The sequence below is a fragment of the Acomys russatus genome, chromosome 29 (assembly GCF_903995435.1).
Source record: "Acomys russatus chromosome 29, mAcoRus1.1, whole genome shotgun sequence".
Classification (NCBI taxonomy): Eukaryota; Metazoa; Chordata; class Mammalia; order Rodentia; family Muridae; genus Acomys; species Acomys russatus.
This window is the reverse complement of record NC_067165.1, coordinates 16805720-16825131: the sequence shown is the minus strand read 5'-3', so window position 1 is coordinate 16825131 and position 19412 is coordinate 16805720. Positions and strand designations below refer to the sequence as shown.

Here is a 19412-nt window from a genome sequence, read left to right as displayed (position 1 = left end):
AGCCAGGGCTGTTACACAGAGAAACCTTGTCTCAAAAAAAAAAAAGGGGGAGGGAGGTGCCCAATGATATGGTTCAAAATAATGAATTTTGCTCTTTTAGTTTATTTACTATGAAAATTAAGCATTCGTTTAAGCATTAATTAAACAGTCACCTTTGGAAGCCTAAACAGCAACAACTTTTTGCTTTACATCCTGGCGTGATTATTTCTGTACTAGAAGTTAGGCTCATTTTGATTTTTTTTTTTTTTTCCTCCTATGAGGGGACCATTGATATTGAATTATTCCCTTTATTAGGGAAAAGCAAAAGATATTTGAAAAAAAAATCAAGCAAACAAATGCATAATGCTTCTCTGTGAGCACAATGACCTCTGTGCTCCTAACAAAAGCCCTTTCTAAATCTTATATCTCCAGATCCCACTCAGCCTTAATGGGCTTGGGCTTTCTCAGCTGCTGCCCTCTGTGGAAGCACTGGCGAGGTTCTGTATGGACACTCTCTAAGAAATGCTCATGCAGCTATTTAAATTTAAATAAAGCTGAATTGTAAAAACCACTTCTTCTGCAACAGTATTCATATTTTGTTGTTTTGAGCCTGGGTCTCGTGTAGCCTTCTCTGGCCTTGTCATCTTTGTGTATCCCAGGATGCCTTTGAAGTTTAGATCCACCTTCTTTAACACTGGGATTGTATATTGGCTAGTTTTGATGGGGGTGGGGGTGGGGGTTGGTTTTGTTTGTTTGTAGTGTTTTGTTTTGTTGTTTTCCAACTTGAAACAAGCTGGGTTATTGGGGTAGAAGACATCTCAACTGAGAAAATACCACTATCAAGCTGACTGTAGCTAAGTCTGGGGACATTTTCTTGATGATTTGTGTTGGATTTCAGAAGCAGACCTGGCCTCCAGGATCTCCCAGCATTTCTCAGTCCCTACCTGCTACAGTCATGGGCTGGATTATTCTCACCCTTACGTTGAACTCTCACCCAAAGGCTCTTCACTATATAATCCCATAATCCAAACATTCATATTCTCATATTCTCTCTCTCTCTCTCTCTCTCTCTCTCTCTCTCTCTCTCTCTCTCTCTCTCCTCCTCTCTCTCTCTCTCTCTCTCCCTCTCTCCTTCTTTCTCCCTCACTCCCTCTGCCTCTCTGCTGCACGTTCTTTCTTCCCACTTCCCCTCCGTCTCCCTCTGCATGTTGACTTCCTTAAACCTGCCTGAGGGCAGTCCCCATTAAGCCTGCCTTTATACTTTAAATTTAGCTTTAATTGGCTTATTTTGTCAGCAGAGAGAATCTATCTGATTGATGTGGAAATCAGATTGATGTGGAAGAGCCCAGGCTACAGTGAAAAATACCACCCCTTGGCAAGTGGTCCTGGGTTATATAAGAAAGCAGCCTGAGGGGTGGAGAGATAGATAGCTCAGCCCTTAAGAACACTAGCTGCTTGTCTAAAGGACTCAGCTGAAGGATTCCCAGCAGCTACATGGTGGCTTAAGTGTCTGTAACTCCAGTGCCAGGCAGTCCAATGCCCTCTTCTGGCCTATGCAAGTACATGGTGCACAATGCCCATATACATTTTAAAAAATGAAAAAGCAGGCTGAGCAAGCCACGAAGAGAAAGCTAGTAAACAGCATTGCTCATGGCCTCTGCCTCATGCCCTGGCTTCCCTGGGTCATGGACTACAATCTATTAGGTAAAATAACCCCTTTCCACTGCAAGTTGCTTGTGATCATGTCTCCCACAGCAATAGAAGCCTAATTAGGACAGCTACCATGACCTGTTTTTGTGGTGCTTAGGGCCAAACGTTGACCTTCATGTGTAGTAGGCAAGAACACTACCAAGTGAGCTACATTCCGGGCCCCAAATGTCCCCATTTCCAATGATATTGGTGCTATATCAGACAAGGCTGACTGCTGTGCCCAAACCAAGACTGGCTAGAGATCAGAGAAAACAGCACGAATGAACCAAAAAAACAAAAAAAAACAAAAAACAAAAAACCACAGGCCTGTGCTTGCTTGCTCTTGAGTGAGAAAGGTCACTGTTGAGTGGGAGGAGGCTGAGCCTTCAGAATGGTGACATCACAAAACATTGCTCACAATGGCTCCAGAGCACCTCAACTGCCTACCCACTCTCCCTAATTCATGCTTAGATTCCTGAAGCCTCTACACATGTAGTTCCAGGAGCTGCTGTTTTTAAAATGCCAACATCTCCAGCCACAAGCTCTTCCTGGGACAACCTCTTAAATGCCCTTGCTCGCAGCTCAGTATGGAATTGGTTACAAGCAACCTTTATGGGAGAGACTAATGTGCCTCAGCCAACCAACTTGGGGGTACTAGACAACCTCGCACCAGCAGTGCAAATCATCCTAGCGGTCTCCTTTTTGATTTTGTTGGTGATTGGATTATTCGCCTTATGGAAACGAAGTGTGCGGTCAATCCAGGTTGTATTCCTAGAGAGAAATTTAAGTATTTTCCCCCGGGGGTGCTTGTTGGGTTTTATTGTTCTAAGACAGGGTGGTAGCTTAGGCTGGTCTTGAACATGTCATAAAATGAGGCTATCTTCAAATCTGTGATCCTCCTGCTTCATTAAGCCTTCACCCTAAACTCTCTCCCCAGAGGGCTGAGACAATTGTCTGCCTCCATTTCTGACTAATGAGAATTTTGGTTATTTCACTTCCATATTGCTGCTACCCATTTTTAAAAGTCTATGGAATGGATGGGGGTGGGGTGAGCCATTGTCTCTCTTGAGTTGGTTGAAACTACACTATCCTTGAAAACCTCCACCAATTAGGTTGTGAGCATAAAAATGCTCTTCCTCACAATGGTGTTTGGCTTGTCTCTATTATAAGATAGATTTGGACAAGTTTATCACTTGAGACAGTCACCTGAGCTCAAACTTAATTGATCATTTGTCTCTGAGAGCCAACCATGTTCATAGGATGAGCAGTGCAGGACAACCAGTCTCTTATGTGTGTGTTTTATTCTTACTGCCATTGATTTGAATTTTTCTGCTGTTTCTCTTTAACTGATAGGTAACTGTGTGAGTTAAATTATCCCAGTACCTTTCTTTACTGTGTTCTAACAAACTAAGACCCCAGAAACACACAGGGGTTCCTTAGGGGAATAGGAATTTAACACACTAAGAGTATAAGAAACATTTGGGGTTTGTATAATTCTGTTCAACCTTCAATAATAATAATAATAGCTCATTTATAACATGGTCCTTGGTGTTAAGGGAAATCTCTTTCGTTTCTGTTGTTTTGGGAATTTGTTTGTTTTCTGAGACAGGATTTCGCTGTGTACCCCTGCCTGTCCTGGACTCTGTAGACTAGGCTGGCCTTGAACTCACATCGATCTGCCAGCCTCTGCCTTCCTGAGTGCTGGGATTAAAGGCATGGCCACCATGCCTGGCTGGGAAATCTTAATAATTCCTTGAAATAGAGTTTATTTTCACATGAGAAATGAGGAAAGTGGGGTGCATGGAGGCTCCGTGGAAATTTAAGGAGACAGAATTTAAAGAGGGCTTTTGTTTCATTTTGTCAAGAAGGATTCCTATAGTTTAGGCTGACCTCAGATTCACCAGATAGTGAAAGCTAGCCTTGAACTTCTTGTTTGTTTTTCAAGACAGGGTTTCTCTGTGTAGCCTTGCCTGTCCTGGACTCACTCTGTAGACCAGGCTGGCCTCGAACTCACAGCGATCTGCTGTCTCTGCCTCCTGAGTGCTGGGATTAAAGGTGTGTGCCACCATGCCCGGTTTAACCTTGGACTTCTTGTCTTCCTCATTCCATTCACCAAATGTTGGAATTATAGATAATCCTGGGGGCTTTCAGAGGAGCTATTACCAGATAACTGTATAGCTTTCCTTTCTTTTTCATTTAGGGATCGTGGTTGAACATAACGTTCAAGTTTGACTTCAGAAAGCCCTGCATAATAGGCAGGACAGCTTATCATGCCTACTTTGGAAGTGGGGTAACTTGGTTCCTGCCCAAGTTCATATGGCTTTGTTAGAGTTGGGATTTCAAACTTGGTTTTTGTTCAAAAGGTCACATAACAGAATCCAACAAATAAACATAAGGAATCAACACAGGCGCACACACACATATTGGCAGGTTTCAGTTATCTAATAAGCGTGTAAGGTAAGAACACAGACTTTCTGGTTCAGTACAATCAGAGAGATACTGGACTCTTGGACACGTCCGGCAAAAACACAGGAGTGCTGATGCATGGATGTAATTCCATCCTTAGGAAGGGTGACAGAAAATCCAAGCTCATCCTTGGCTACAGAGCAAGTTGGGGGGGGGGGGTCAGCCTGGGATACAGGAGAGCCTATCTCTAAAAAGAAAAAGAGAGAAAGTTGGAGGGAAAGGTGCACAAACAAAAAGGAGCAATACAGTAGAGTAAGTAAGTGTGTGGGTTCAGGGGTCAGGCTGCTTGGTATACATTTTTGTGAACTATCTGCTCTGATCTGAGATCAGTCATTTACCCTGCACTCCAGTTTCCTCATCTGTAAAACTGGCTTGCTACAAGTGCTGCCTTATTGAGTTATTAAGAGGCATAAAGGATAGAGAATGTGTATTACGCATAGCCCACGTGCGTTCGATAAGCAGTGCTGATTGCTATAAGGGAGAAAAAGTCTCGTTGAATCTGTTGTAATATATTAAAGCAATTTTTCCATGACCAGTATTTTAGGGCTGCTATCACTGTGATGAAACGCCACACCCAAAGCAACCTGGGAGGAAACGGTTTATTTGGCTCACACTTCCACATCACTGTTCACTATGAAAGGAAGTTAGGGCAGGCACTCAAACGGGGCAGGAACCTGGAGGCAGGCACTGATGCAGAAGCCATGGAGGGGCGCTGCTTACTGGCTTGCTCTCCAATGGCTTGCTCAGCCTGCTTTCTTAGAGAACCTAGGACCAGCTTTGGGGTGGCCTCACCCACAACAGGACTGGGCCCTTCCCTGTCAGTCACCAATTAAGAAAATGACTAGAGCCAGGCATGGCCATAGGCCTTTAATCCCAGCACTCAGGAGGCAGAGGCAGGTGGATCTCTGTGAGTTCGAGGCCAACCTGGTCTACAAAGTGAGTCCAGGACAGCCAAAACTACACAGAGAAACCCTGTCTCAAAAACAAATAAACAAACAAAACAAAACAAAAAGAAAAAGAAAGAAGGAAAAAGAAAAAGAAAATGACCTACGGGCTTGACTATAGCCCCATTTTATGGAGGCATTTTCTCAGTCGAGATTCCCTCCTCTCAGATGATTTTAGCTTGTGTCAAGTTGACATAAAACTATCCAGCACAACCAGGAAATCTGCTTTTTAGACCTCTATACTTGGGGGAACTCTTGGATCCCAGTCCTGGGCTTCATGGGTTTCAATCTGTGGCCTTGAACACTGACAGAGTCCAAGCTGGAAGGTATCTACTCGGGTGTGTCAAGTCCTGGGTTCCCCTGCATGAGTAACTCGTGAACTGGCAAGCTAACTTCTGATACAGAACCCAAATTAAATCCCTGACCTGTTACCACTTTAGTTTGTAAGTGTGATGGTGATCAAAAAATTAAAAGTAGGAAGGGTGGAAGATGGCTCAGTAAAGTTAAGATCACTGGCTAGTCTGTCAGGAACCCAGCTTTGAACCCACATAGCAGCTCACAACCATCTGTAACTTCAGTTCCAGGAGATGTAAGTGGTATGTTTACATACATGCAAGCAAAGTACTCATACACAGGAAATAAAAAAGTGTATATATATATATATATATATATATATATATATATATATATACACACACACACACACACACACACATTGGTTTTTCGAGACAGGGTCTCTCTGTGTAGCCTTGGCTCTCCTAGACTCACTTTGTAGACCAGGCTGGCCTCGAACTCACACAATCCGCCTGCCTCTGCCTCCCGAGTGCTGGGATTAAAGGCATGCACCACCACCGCCCGGCAAAGTATGTCTTTTTTAAAACAAAATTAAGAGCTTGGCTTGGGAATGCGATTGTGCTTCCTAAGACGTCTTCCTTTTGTTTGGGGTCTGTAGCTGTGACATTTCACGCATGACCAAGTAACGCTCGTCTTTTTTTTTTTTTTTTTTTTAGAAAGTTGTGGTGTTTGTGATCACGCTCTATCAACTTTACAAGAAGGGCTCAGACTTTTTTCAGGCTTTGCTAGCCAACCCAGAAGGAAATGGTCAACAGATTCCAGACAAGAGTAATATCTTCCTGTCATTGGGTCTGCAAGAAAAAATTCTGAAAAAGCTTCAGGTGGTGGAAAACAAAGTGAAGGACCTGGAGGGGATGATCGTCACCCAGAGACCTGCCGTGAAGCGGGACTGCTCCTCTGAGCCGTACTGCAGCTGCTCCGACTGCCAGAGTCCCTTGCCCACATCAGGGTTTACTTCTACATCTGAAATGTGACGGACTCCAGCCTTCTGCAGAAAAGCACTGCTTCCCTTACATGTGCAGTTGTGTATCAATAAACTAGAGAAATATATTGAAATCACTCCGCAAAGAGCTGGCTCCCCGCCTACAGCAGGGACCAGTGACTTTGTGTGCGGTGGGCAATGTGGGGTAATGAGAGTTGGCAATGTCTCCAAGGATGGGGTCTGTGGCAAGTCTCTGGCCTGGCACACACAGGGAAGGGTGCTGATTCAGTAGGCTTGGGGACCCTCCAAGTAAATGCAGGATAGACAGACTAGAGTAAAAGCAGATGGAGGGAAAAAAAAAAAGAAAGGGTGATCAGGGCTGGGCCTTTGAGGTTCATGCTGAAGACATTGGAAACAGTGCAATAAAAGCAAGGCACAGAGGGCCATGTGTTGTGAACAGGCTGTCCTATGCTGGTCTCTGTCATAGGAAACATATGCAGTCTGGGTGAGCGAAGGTGAGAGCCTGCACAAAGGAGAGCATGTAGGGTTTTTTTGTTCTTTTAGGCAAGAGTTTACTAGTTAGCCCAGCATGGCCTGGAAATCCTTCTCTCTCTGTCTCTCTGTCTCTCTGTCTCTCTCTGTCTCTGTTTCTCTCTCTCTGTGTGTGTGTGTGTGTGTGTGTGTTTGTGTTGTGTTGGAGTAATGGGGGTCTCTGTCTCTCTCTCTCTGTCTCTCTCTGTCTCTGTATCTCTGTCTCTCTGTCTGTCTCTGTCTCTGTTTCTCTCTCTCTGTCTGTGTGTGTGTGTGTTTATGTTGTGTTGGAGTAATGGGGGTCTCTCTCTCTCTGTGTGTGTGTGTGTGTGTGTGTGTTGTGTTGGAGTAGTGGGGGTGATACTCACCAGGCCTCATTCTTAGCTAGGGAATTATTGGCAGGAAACAGTCAGTCATTTTCCTTTGGTGGTATGGCCACTGGTAGGCTAACACGTTTGCACACCCACACACATACAGGCAACAACATTTGGACTCAGTGGCTTTCAAAAGGAAGAGAAGTCAAACTTAGTGACATTCACCTTTAATCCCAGCACTATGGATGCAGGATCCCATGGGTCTCCTTGAGTTCTAGGCCGACCAGGGCCGACCAGTTTCTCACTATGAAGCTCTGGCTGTCCCGAAATCCTGATGATCTGCCTCCCGAGGACTGGGATCAAAGGTGTGTGCCCCTATCCCCTGCTATGATTGTATACATATGATTTTATTTTTGTTTTTCAAGTCAAGGACACTCTATGTAGCCCTGGCTGTCTTGTAGCCTTGCTTGTGCTCTAGCTTGCTATGTAGACCAGGGTGTCCTCCAACTCACAAGAGTTCCTCCTGTTTTGCCTCCCAAGTACTGGGATTAAAAGTGTGTATGCCACCACACTCAGCCTTGTATGCACATCCTTTTGTTGTTGTTTTCTTTTTCTTAAAGATTACTTATGTATACAGTGTTCTGCCTGCATATGCGCCTTCCCACCAGAAGAGGGCACCAGATCTCATTGTAGATGGTTGTGAGCCACCATGTGGTTGTTGGGAATTGAACTCAGGACCTCTGGAAGAGCAGCCAGTGCTCTTAACCTCTGAGCCATCTCTCCAGCTCTGGCTTTGGTTTTCTGAGATAGGCTTTCTCTGTGTAACAGTCCTGGCTATCCTGGACTCACTTTTGTAGACCAGGGTAGCCTCAAACTCAGAGACCCACTTACCTCTGCCTCCCAAGTGCTGGGATTAAAGGCATGCACCACCACGCCCGGCCTCTAGGAGTATTTTCTAATGGACCGGAGAGTGGTTATTTGTTATGGCTTAGATAGGAAATATTTCCCATAGGCTCATGTGCTTCATCTTCAGCTGATGTACTGTTTTGGGGGAGACTGTGGGACCTTTAGGATGTAGGCTTTTACTGGAAGAAATAGGTTGCTAGGAGCTTATTATCCTTGAGATCTGAGTCTTATTTTCTGTCCACTGAAGTGTGAGCAAGCAGCCTCAAGCTCCTACCATAGAGATAGCTGTTGAGCTAATCTACCCCCACACTTATTGTGTCTTGTGTCAACTAGCTATGAAGGTGTGTCCCTGTATTCTCAACCATTAATTACTGTGCCTGCACAACAAATGCTGCAGTATACGTGGCACTGTCATTTCCACCGCCCACAATACCTGACTTCTATATGTAAATGTCTGTTGCTTCATCACCTGCTCAATAAGATGATTCTCTGAGGTTATCATATTGAAAGCAAACTGGGGGAGGTCCTGTAGCCCTCAATCTGGCCAAAGGACAACACTAAGAGATGGATAGGGCACAATCCTGCTGCTGATTGGTTCCGAGTGAGGGAGCTGTGGAGCCTCTCCCACTATGCTAATAGCTGTTTTTGTAAGAGAAAGGAGTCGCAGCCAGAGCTGGGCCAGAGGGAAGGAAGCAGAGCTACAGCACAGCAGTGAAGTCAGGTGGGGTCCACATGGGCAGCAGAGGGACTGCCCCAGAAACAAGCTAACAGCCTTATTCTATACAGATGTTTCTGTGTATTTTTGAACCCCAAGCAGGAACCCCACCCTCCAAAGCACCCACAATAACCAGCTACTTCAGATGCCATGCCTCCCTCCACCACAGGGTGAGGAGAGATAAACCTGTTTTTTAGGATTCCAAGCGTGTCTTGTAAGAGAACAGGTGATGTTAATCCACTAGAGGACCAACCACCTTGTGTGTGTGGGGGGGGGGGGGAGCTTGATTGTTGCCAGATGAAAAGATCCTGTGAACAGACTCTGGAAGCAGATATATAAATGAGCTGAAAACTGGAGACTTCTGATAGTTTTGGCTATTCATCGCTGCACTTCGAGACACTCCTAGAGAGAACCGCTCGAGGGAAGGCTTCGGGGCTCCTGCTGAGGTTCCAGGTTCTGGTTCCTCCAGGTTCCAGCAGAAGACACCCTGCCAATTACGCCAGGATAATCATTCCTTGGAACTGATATCCTTATAGTTTTTTAAAATTGTGTTCCTTACTCCTCTTTTCCTATTGTTTTGGTTAGTCGGGTTATAAGTGACGTATGCTCAGTCACTAAGTTGTTACTAAAATATATTGGTTAAGAAAATTGAGCCTACAACAGGGGACTGTGCCTTCTCAAAACCACGTGCCAGAACACATCCTCGCACTGCGGCGTTCTGATATTTTGTCAAAGTAACTAATACAGAACATCAGGACCAGGGAGTGTATGTAGCCTTTGTTGTGATAAGCCCGACCGAACCATTGGTTCATAAGACTGTCTAATTGGTTCATGGGAGGAATGTGGAAGAGTTCCAAGCTGTGTGCTAGAGGGGGAGAGTGGGCTAGACAGTTCATACAAATGCAGTCAGTGGAGGGCACACTCCTGAAGCTTCTGCGGGGAACCAGAACTCTATTGGGAATTGGACAAACATCCTTGTACTTCATTATATCGGAGGGACTCTATATTATATGGCGTATGCGTTAGCAGTCAAGCCAGGAAGCTCAAGATTCTCTGGCGCTGGTGTATGTGAAACCCTCCCCCGCTACACAGAGAATGGGATGGTGGAGAGGAAAGCAGCAAACCAGGATGGAGCCCAGAGACAGAACAGACCACCTGACCAGAGGAGCCAGACTGACTGAAATGCCTGCCTGCCTGCCTGCTTTCCTCCCGTGTATTATCTGTTAGAGCTTTAGGGTGTTAATCCGCTGTCTTCTCGGGTCGCTGGCTTTCATCAGAAAACACAGTTTAGAGATTCAGTTCCTGGCTTTTTTTGCCTGTGTCGGGTTGCAGGAAATTACACACGGGGCTTTCCCATCAATTCGTGTTCTTGCATGTATATTTCATAAGGCTAACCTAACAGGCTTGGTTCACTTTCAGTTCCTGTTTTAAGTGCTAAGAACTACTTTAATAGGTAGATAAGAATGCGGTGCTAGAGTAATAGCTCAGTGGTTAAGAGCACTAACACTTGCTCTTCCAGACCACCACGGTTCAATTCTTAGCATCCATTCCTCAGCTCACAAGCCTCTTATAGCTCCAGTCCCAGGGATACAGTGCCCTCTTCTGGCCCCCACGGGTACTGCATGAATGTCCCACGCAAGCATATATGCAGGCAAAAGATGAATACACACAAAATAATACAGTTTTATTTTAAAATTTAAAAGAATGGGGCTGGAGAGATGATGGCTCAGAGGTTAAGAGTGCTGGCTGCTCTTCCAGAGGTCCTGAGTTCAATTCCCAGCAACCATGTGGTGGCTCACAACCATCTATAATAAGATCTGGTGCCCTCTTCTGGTGGTATACATGCAGACACAACATTGTATACATAATAAATCTTTTTTTAAAAATTTAAAAAGAATGATAGTAGTTTTTGGTAAGGCCAATCAATTGTTTTTCTCCTAATTTACATTCCAAAACTCAAAATTTAGCTGACGGAGCCCCATGGGCATTGGTGGTGCACGCCTTTAATCCCAGCACTCTGGAGACAGAGAAAGGCAGGCAGATCTCTATGAGGCAGAGGCCAGCCTGGTCTACAAAACAAGCTCCAGGATAGCCAACACTACACAAAGAAACCTTGTCTTGGGGGAAAAAAAAAAGTTTAGTCAGGCACACTGCTAATTTTGCTGACAGCAAAAAACATTTGGTTGCAAAAGAATTTGTGATCTTATTATATTGAAGTAATTCACTTCATCAAGTGACTTATACTGATTGCTCTTTGTTTTTGCTTCTTTAATTCTATATGAGTGCTCTATCTGCATGTGTGCCTGCATTCCAGAAGAGAACAAGATGGCTGTGAGCCACCATGTGGTTGCTGGGAATTGAACTCAGGACCTCTGGAAGGGCAGCTAGTACTCTTAACCTCTGAGCCATTTCTCCAGCCCCCTGACTGTTCTTGTGTGCATGAATTTAGGTATGGTTGTGAAATTTGAAACCACATTAATCCCAATATCTTTTTAAAAAGATTTATTCATTTATTATTTATTATGTATATAGTGTTCTGCCTACATGTACACCTGCACTGGAGGGGCACCAGATCTCATTATAGATGGTTGTGAGCCACCATGAGGTTACTGGAAATTGAACTCAGGACCTCCGGAAGAGCAGCCAGTACTCTTAGCCTCTGAGCTGTCTTTCCAGCCCTAATCTCAACATCTTTAGCATTACAATTTCACCATATTTTAAATACATTTTAGGCTCAATTCACTATAAGTGATGATTATACAAATTGGCAATATCTGCTTGTGGAAACTATTAACCAAATTGATTTTCTTTTGGTCTGAAAGATTCTGACTTCATTTTTCAAGTAAAGTCAATGTTAGTACAGGGGTCTCAGTGACTCCATTTCACTGCTGAATTACAAGGCCGAAACGGTACTGAACGCTGATTGTGTGTGTGTGTGTGTGTGTGTGTGTGTGTGTGTGTGTGTGTGTTACAGGCAGTAGCCACCAAGCCCACCCTACCTGTGCATAGTTGCCTTGTCCCGGGACACACAGGCAAAATGTCTCTTCTGACTACACTTGGGGAGGATGAGATGAAATGTGTAAATGAAAATCCTCATCACTGGTGTCATTATCATCTCTCTAATAGTCTCTAATAGTCAGAACTTCCCAAAACAAGCCAAATGACCCCAACTATAATGCCTTGTTTGGCTAGTTATCCCAGCGATGCACCTCTAACCTTTTGAACCGCACTAAACAGAAGAAAGGATACGTTTTAGAGCCTCTCTCATCTTTCCCAGCTCCTTCTAGGTGACAGAGGCCCATCCTATCAGTTCCCGCTAACCCTTTTTACCAGCCAGCTTGCCCAGTCCGGGGGAGTTTAGCCCCAAAGCACAAAGGAGAGGCGGGGACCACGCGGACCCTCCCAGGAAGGGAGGCGGAACCTTGGGGCTGGATTCCTGCGCGCAGTATCTGGAGGGATATTTCAGGTGCACCGCCGGTCTGTCTTCGGGCCGGAAGTGAAGAAGGTGGGGCAAATCTTATTCTAGCGGAAATAAGTCGGTTCTGAAAGTGTAAGGAGGAGGAAGAGTGTTTTTGTGACACCGCTGGCAGCACATTAGGGGATGGGAGTCTGAAGAGACTCTCGGAAAGGACCCATATCTCGGTGACACCTCTGACACTCTCTGAGGGAGGGAAGCGTGTCAGTGTGGCACGGGTGCACGCTGAAGAAGCGGGTGGGTTTGGGTGACCATGGGGATGTGGGCATCGCTGGACGCTATGTGGGACTTCCCTGCGGAGAAGCGAATCTTCGGGGCGGTGTTGCTCTTTTCCTGGACCGTGTATCTTTGGGAGACCTTCCTAGCACAGCGGCAGGTGAGCATAGTTGAGGCCCCCTGTCCGCAGCCCCTGGACAGCCTTTAGGCCAGCCTGAGCCTCTACCCAAGTCCCTTGATGGTTGCCTGGTCGTAGCATTAGTCTATACTCCGTACCCCTAAGTGAGCTTCCTAACTTTAACCTTAGTGGTGGCTGTGGCTTTGAGGGGGGTTCTTGGGTCTGCAGGAAGTTGCCTGCAACGTTGTAATGGACCCAAGCCTGTTAGCGTCTAATGAAAGGGAAGGGCTGCCCCTCCGTCATTCTTGAGTCTCTGTTCCTGCCCTACAGCGTATTAAGAATCCTTGAACCCAAGCTTAACCCCTTTTATCTTTGATACAAGCTTTCTAAGTGGAGGTGCCAACATTTTAGAGTTACAGCTTCTCATGACATTGATATTTACCATGCTCAACCACAGGCTTAGGAAACAATTGTTTCTGGAAGTATTTTGCAACCATTCTGAAGGCTCGCCTAGTTTAAAAAAAAAAAAATCCTCATTAGTGCGTATGTTGTTTGGGGACCCAAAATAATAGTGTGTCTTTGTTTCCTTAAAAACAATCCCCTTTGGTTCTGTTTAAAATGTTAAATAGTGCAGTAGAAAAAAGCCATCATTAATAGTTTGATTAGAAATTTGAACGTTAAGTAGGATGGACATTGTAGCTGATGGTTTTATTTCAGTCTGGTTGGCTTTACTTACACTCTGACGTGTTGTCCTTGAGAGCCTTTGCCTTTGACTGCTGACCTGTTTCTTGAGCATTGCAGCGTTTTTCTTCTGCAGTTTTTTTTTTACTTTACACTGTATATGAGTTTATTTGCCAGGCAAGTGCTCTTGCACTGACCATATCCCAGCCCTTCATGCATCTCTTAACTGCACTTTTGTATGTTTGTTTTTCGAGACAGGGTTTCTCTGTGTAGCCTTGGGTGATTGGACTCGCTTTGTAGACCAGGCTGGCCTTGAACTCACAGCGCTCCACCTGCCTCTGCCTCCCCAGTGCTGTGATTAAAGGTGTGTGCCATCCACGCCCAACTCTTAGCTGCAGATTTTAATTAAAAAAAAAAGTGTCAGTGTCAGGTTTATGTCTTAGACTCTTCCTTTAGTATGTTCAAAGTGTTAAAATTACTCTAGCGAGGCAGTCAAAGCCTCATTAGTTAAGAATTGCATGAGTACCCTTGCCTGAAGCAAATACAGACCATGTGGTGTCTAAACAGCAGGGTGAGATGTTGAACGCTTACCTGACATAGTTTATTAATAAGCCTAGTTACATCTTTTTTCTTTCCCCCTTCGAGACAGAGTTTCTCTTTGTATGGCCTTGGCTGTGCTAGAATTCAGTCTGTAGACCAGGTTGACCTCAAACTCACATTGATCCACCTGCCTCTGCCTCCCAAGTGCTGGGATTAAAGGTATGTACCACCACGCCCGGCTCTAGGACCAAATTTAATGATGATCCATTATTAAATGCATCTGTTAATGCATACAGTGAGCATGCTTGCTTCTCTTTTTTTATGCATTGTGTCCTGTATCATAAGACATACATCGTAGGATGAACGGTCCCCTCATGATGTTACAACGTTGGCTTACACAAGCAAACTGAAAGTGTGATGACAACCCAGATGCCCTTCCACCGAGTCAGCTAGCCTTGGAATCTTTTTTTTTTTCTTTCTTTCTTTTTTTTCTTTTTCAAGACAGGGTCTCTCTGTGTAGCCTTGGCTGTCCTGGACTCGCTTTGTAAACCAGGCTGGCCTCGAACTCACAGCAATCTGCCTGCCTCTGCCTCCCGAGTGCTGGGATTAAAAACGCCTGGCTTTAGCTTTGGAATCTTTTTTGTCTGCTTTTACTTTCCTGTGTCACCTATTTCAGTGGGCACTGTTCTTGACTCAATGCATTTTGCACATGTATGTAACAAATTCTACAAGCTTACATGACAAATGAATGCTACAGACCATTTGGTGCTTGACCACAAATTACTACTATGTAATAAAAAAAAATTGATGAAAGTGTTTTGTGTTTTTTTTTTTTTTTAAAATATTTCAGAGAAGGATATACAAAACGACGACTCATGTGCCACCAGAGTTGGAACAGATCATGGATTCGGACACATTTGAGAAGTCTCGACTGTATCAACTAGACAAAAGTACATTCAGTTTCTGGTCAGGGCTCTATTCCGAGGTGGAAGGCACTGTAAGTAACTTATTTCTCGGAAACATGATTCTCACATCGTTAAATACATCGTAATGCTCGGTTTTGTTTTTGTGTTTTTTTGTGACACAAAGGGTGCCATGCCTGTAAATCCTAGAATGCCTTCTTAAATTTTTTGTATTTTCAGATTTATTTATTTTAACTTCCTCTTATCCTATAGCTTTGAAGAGACACAATGACCACAGCAATGCTTATAACAGAAAGCATTTCATTGGGGCTGGCTTACAGGCTCAGAGGTTAACTCACTGTCATCATGGAGGGAAGGATGGCAGCGTCCAGCCAGACACGGTGCTGGAGAAGGAGCTGAGACTTCTATGTCCAGATCCACAGGCAGTAGAAGGGGTAGGAGAGAGAGAGAGACAGATACAAATACAAATACAGAGACAGACAGACAGACTGACTGGGCCTGGCTTGGGCTTTTGAAACCTCAAAGCCCACCCTCAGTGACACACTTCTTCCAACAAGGCCACATCTCCTAATCCTTCTCTGACTAAGCATTCAAATATATGGCTCTATCAGGGCCTTTCTTACCCAAACCACCACTAACATCTATGAGGGGTTTTGTCTACATGTGTGTATACATACCATGTGTATGTCTGGTGCCCACTGAGGTCAGAAGAAGGCATCAGATCCTTGGATCTGGAGTTACAAATGGTTGTGAACACCAAGTGGGTGCTTGGAATCGAACCTAGGTCCTCTGCAAGTGCAGCAAGTACTCTTAACTGCTGAGCTGTCTCCAGGCCCATGGAGTGCTTTCTTGACCTTGTTTAATTTTCACAGTGGTAGGAATCAAACCTAGGGCCTTGAGCATACTTGCTACTCTACCCCTGAGCCACATTCCCCACTATAGTCTTAATAGTAATGGGTATGGAGTAAGAGAGGCAGAAACATAATTGCTTAGTTGAAAATAAGAGAGTATGGTGACTGTCACCTGAAGGCCAGATGTGAAAAGAACCTTATGTTGTATGCTGTCCTTTAGCAGTTCATACAGGTCTACTGCTGGATTGTCTTCTCCTCCTCTCTTTTCTCTTCATCTTTTTCCTGCTTTTGCTGGAGATTGAAGTTTTACAAGCTAAACTTCTTTGTTTGGTGAGGGGGTTGTTGTTTTGTTTTTTTCCGAGACAGGGTCTCTCTGTGTAGCCTTGGCTGTCCTGGACTCACTTTGTAGACCAGGCTGGCCTCAAACTCACAGAAATCTGGCTGCCTCTGCCTCCCAAGTGCTGGGATTAAAGGCGTGCGCCATCACGCCCTGCAAGGGGTTGTTTTGATTTAGTTAGTTTGGTTGGTTGGTTAGTTGGGTTTTTGACACAGAGTTTTCTCTGTGTAGTCCTGGCTGTCCTGGAATTCACTCTGTAGACCATGCTAGCCTCTGTTATGGGTTCAAGAATAGCCACACACTCACTATTCGAACACCAGACTCACGCTGATGGAAGTTTATTGAACACTGAACAAAAACCGACCAGTCAGGGACATAATCTGGTCTTGAGAGCCAGACTATGACACCAGTCTGTTTCTAAGGCAAGCGTTTTATAAGAAAAACCATAACCAGGTAACAACCAGGTGGGAAGCAAGGGGGAGGGCAGCATTACATCATTTTGATTAGCTAAACACAAGAAGAATCAATTTTGTTCTGAGCACAATGTATCCAGGTGGTTAGACAAAGCATCTGATTGGCTGGGATTTACGGTAGAGGAGCCCTTGTGGGCTTTCCAGCTCCCTGGGAGAAAACAACATAGCAGGATGTTGTTACTGACTTAGCTCTAATAGAACACACGTTTATTTTTAACCCAAGCAGAGCAAGACTTTATCATCTTTTGTTTTATTCTAAGCAGTAAGCATTGAAACTTCCTGGTCTCAGGCATGAAGGGCCTGAGAACTTGAACTTAATTTCACCTTATAATCAAAATAGAGACTCAGGAGTAAAATGGCTTCTGATATGCTAAGAGCAATAGCTGGTGTTAACTGTTACCATAACAGTTATGGTAAGAACTAAAGTAGGCCTCAACAGAGGGGCTGTAGAGTTTAAGCAGATTAAGCAGGTTACAAGAGCCTCAAACTCAGATCTGCCTGCCTCTGCCTCCCAAGCACTCTGACTTTATCCCAAGGCCATGATAAAATAACAGGAGAAGCATTTTCAGTTTCTGTGTGATTGTCACTAGTAAGTAGCTGTCAGAGAGATGGGCAGTGTTTGGTATTGTTGATCATGGGAGTGGCTGTTTGTTCCAGAAAGGGATAAAGGTAGGGGTAACAGGTACATCAGCATATTGACTTTACGGTGTGCTAAGGCTCCCCTCTAAGCAGTGTGGATTCACTAAGGCTGGAAACAGTACTAGTTATGGTTGTCACTTCATAGAGTTCTTATGTTTATTATTATTTGATGTTTATGCAGTGAAGCAGAGGGATAAGCATTATTTCCTTTTCTGGGAGGAAATGAAGACTCACAGAAACTAATGGTCTCTTAATGGACAAATAGGAGAACTGGGTTTGCAGCTCTGCTCTTCTGAGTCTCTCATATTGTACTGAAGACAGTATTCTTCAGACTGTGGGCTGCAGTGTGAACATAGCAGAGTTAAGTTCTGGAAAATTAGTAGTTGCATTTACCACTGGGCAGAAAGCATTTGTATTTTGTATTGACTAAAACTAAAGATTTGTATGTGTTTTGATAAAAAAGAGAACGTTAAGTTAGCCCCCCACTCCCACCACACGCACGCACGCACGCACGCACGCACGCACACACACATTCTTTTTGCTTTGGTTCTTTGTACCTGAGAAAAACTAAGCAGACCCTGTGTCTTAGTTGGGGTTTCCATTGCTGGGAAGAGACATGACCACAGCGACTCTTACTGAGGAAACCATTTAATTGGGGCTGTCTTCCAGAGGGTTAGCTCACCACTGTCGTGCCAGGAAACATGGTGCTGCGGATGGAGCCAAGAGTTCTACAGCTTGGTCCACAGGCAGCAAGGAGAGAGACTGGGGGCCACACTGAGCACAGCTTGAGCATGTATGAGACCTCAAAGCCCACCTACATAGTGACACATTTTCTCCCCAAAAAAGCCTACTCCAACAAGGCCTCACCTTCTCTTAGTGCCAAGCATTCAAACACATGTGACTGTGGAGGCCATTCCTGTTGAAACCACCACACCAAGTGTGGGGCTATGTTTTACATAAGTGTGACAAAGCAGCTAGGGAGAAAATGCCCAGGCTCTCTGGGATGGACTTTACCTGATATATCATAGATGTTCATAAGGGCCCTTCCTAGAAATGGAGTGGCTAACACTGTAGCACCGTGCCCTATAAGCATAGCTACTTAAGAGTTGAGGTAGCAGCTGGGTGCGGTGGCGCACGCCTGTAATCCTGGCACTCAGGGAGGCAGAGGCAGGCAGATCTCTGAAGTTCAAGGACAGCCTGGTCCAGGACAGCCAAAGCCACACAGAGAAATCCTGTCTCCAAAACCAAAAAAAAAAAAAAAAAAAACAGGGGAAAAAAAAAAGATGAAAAAAATGCTCACGTAGAACCTGAAGAAGCAAAAGTTGGAGCTTAGCTGAGTTAATGGCCGCTGTGGTGATTTTAGCGTTCAGTAGGCCAAGAGGATTCCTGCAGATTCAGGGCCAGGGTGATCTACATAGCAAACTCATAGCGCAGTTTCTTGGCTATCCAGGAACTTGATTTGTAGACCAGGCTTGCCGTTTTCTGCTTCCCAAACTCTGGGATTAAAATTATGAACCACCACCGCTGGCATAGTTGCATGTTTTTAAGCCTCATTTTCTCTTGAATAATGACAAGCAGACCCAGGAGATGTCGTTTAGTGATTAAGAGCACATACTGCTCTTCCAGAATATTCAAGTTTTATTCCCAGTTCCCACATTCGAGGGGCACTCCAGCTGTAGGAGATCCAGTGACCTCTTTCAGCCTCCGTGGGCATCTGCATTCACATGTACTTAAACCCAACGCGTGTGCGCGCACACACACACACACACACACACACACACACAATAAATACATACATACATAAATCTTCAAAAACATGTAATAAAATGAGAGGTGGATAGACACTAGACCTTTGAATGGCCTGTGGCAGGAACCTAAGTAGGCAAGGTAATATAAATGTAGCACTTAGTACAGGCCTCAACCTGTAACAAGCAATTGTTACAAGCACTGGATTTCTTTAACCTCACTGTCTTCCAGTTACCTCCCAGCCATGTCTGCTTTTCAAGGCTCTAGTGAAATAATATGTATCAGAGTACTAGAGCTTTGTCTGTCTGCTGTGCTTATTGATTCTTTACGCAGGACTCCCAGGAGAGTACTTGGTGAAATTACTAGCACGGAGAAAGCTTATAGCTCACCATACTTGTTTTTCGGTCCCCAAAGTAAACTAAACAAGCTTTGGGACAGCAAACTTTCCAAGCATGTTCATAAAGCATTCAAAGGCATGTTAATTTAAAAGCTGGAATTTTAGTAGTAGCTGTTTTAGCCTTCTATCAAAAGCAATATCAGTCCTTAATTCTACAGTATCTATAAGTATTGAAAGATAAAAGGAATGCCATCCT

General features: G+C 44.6%; 2 protein-coding genes across 2 annotated transcripts in view; both read left to right on the top strand.

Annotated features, from left to right (window-relative positions):
- Positions 1 to 2060: 2060 nt before the first annotated feature.
- Positions 2061 to 6473, top strand: Tmco2 (transmembrane and coiled-coil domains 2). The gene is made up of 2 exons (XM_051171761.1): positions 2061 to 2430; positions 6089 to 6473. The coding sequence occupies exons 1-2, from the start codon at positions 2188 to 2190 to the stop codon at positions 6404 to 6406; spliced, it is 561 nt and encodes a 186-aa protein (XP_051027718.1). The 5' UTR covers positions 2061 to 2187; the 3' UTR covers positions 6407 to 6473.
- A 5853-nt stretch (positions 6474 to 12326) lies between these two features.
- Positions 12327 to 19412, top strand: part of Zmpste24 (zinc metallopeptidase STE24) — a 42211-nt gene continuing 35125 nt past the window's right edge. Inside the window, exons 1-2 of the mRNA XM_051171278.1 lie at positions 12327 to 12671; positions 14701 to 14847. Of these exons, the coding sequence (XP_051027235.1) occupies positions 12549 to 12671; positions 14701 to 14847 (270 nt within the window). The 5' untranslated portion in view covers positions 12327 to 12548. The remainder of the gene's footprint in view (positions 12672 to 14700; positions 14848 to 19412) is intronic.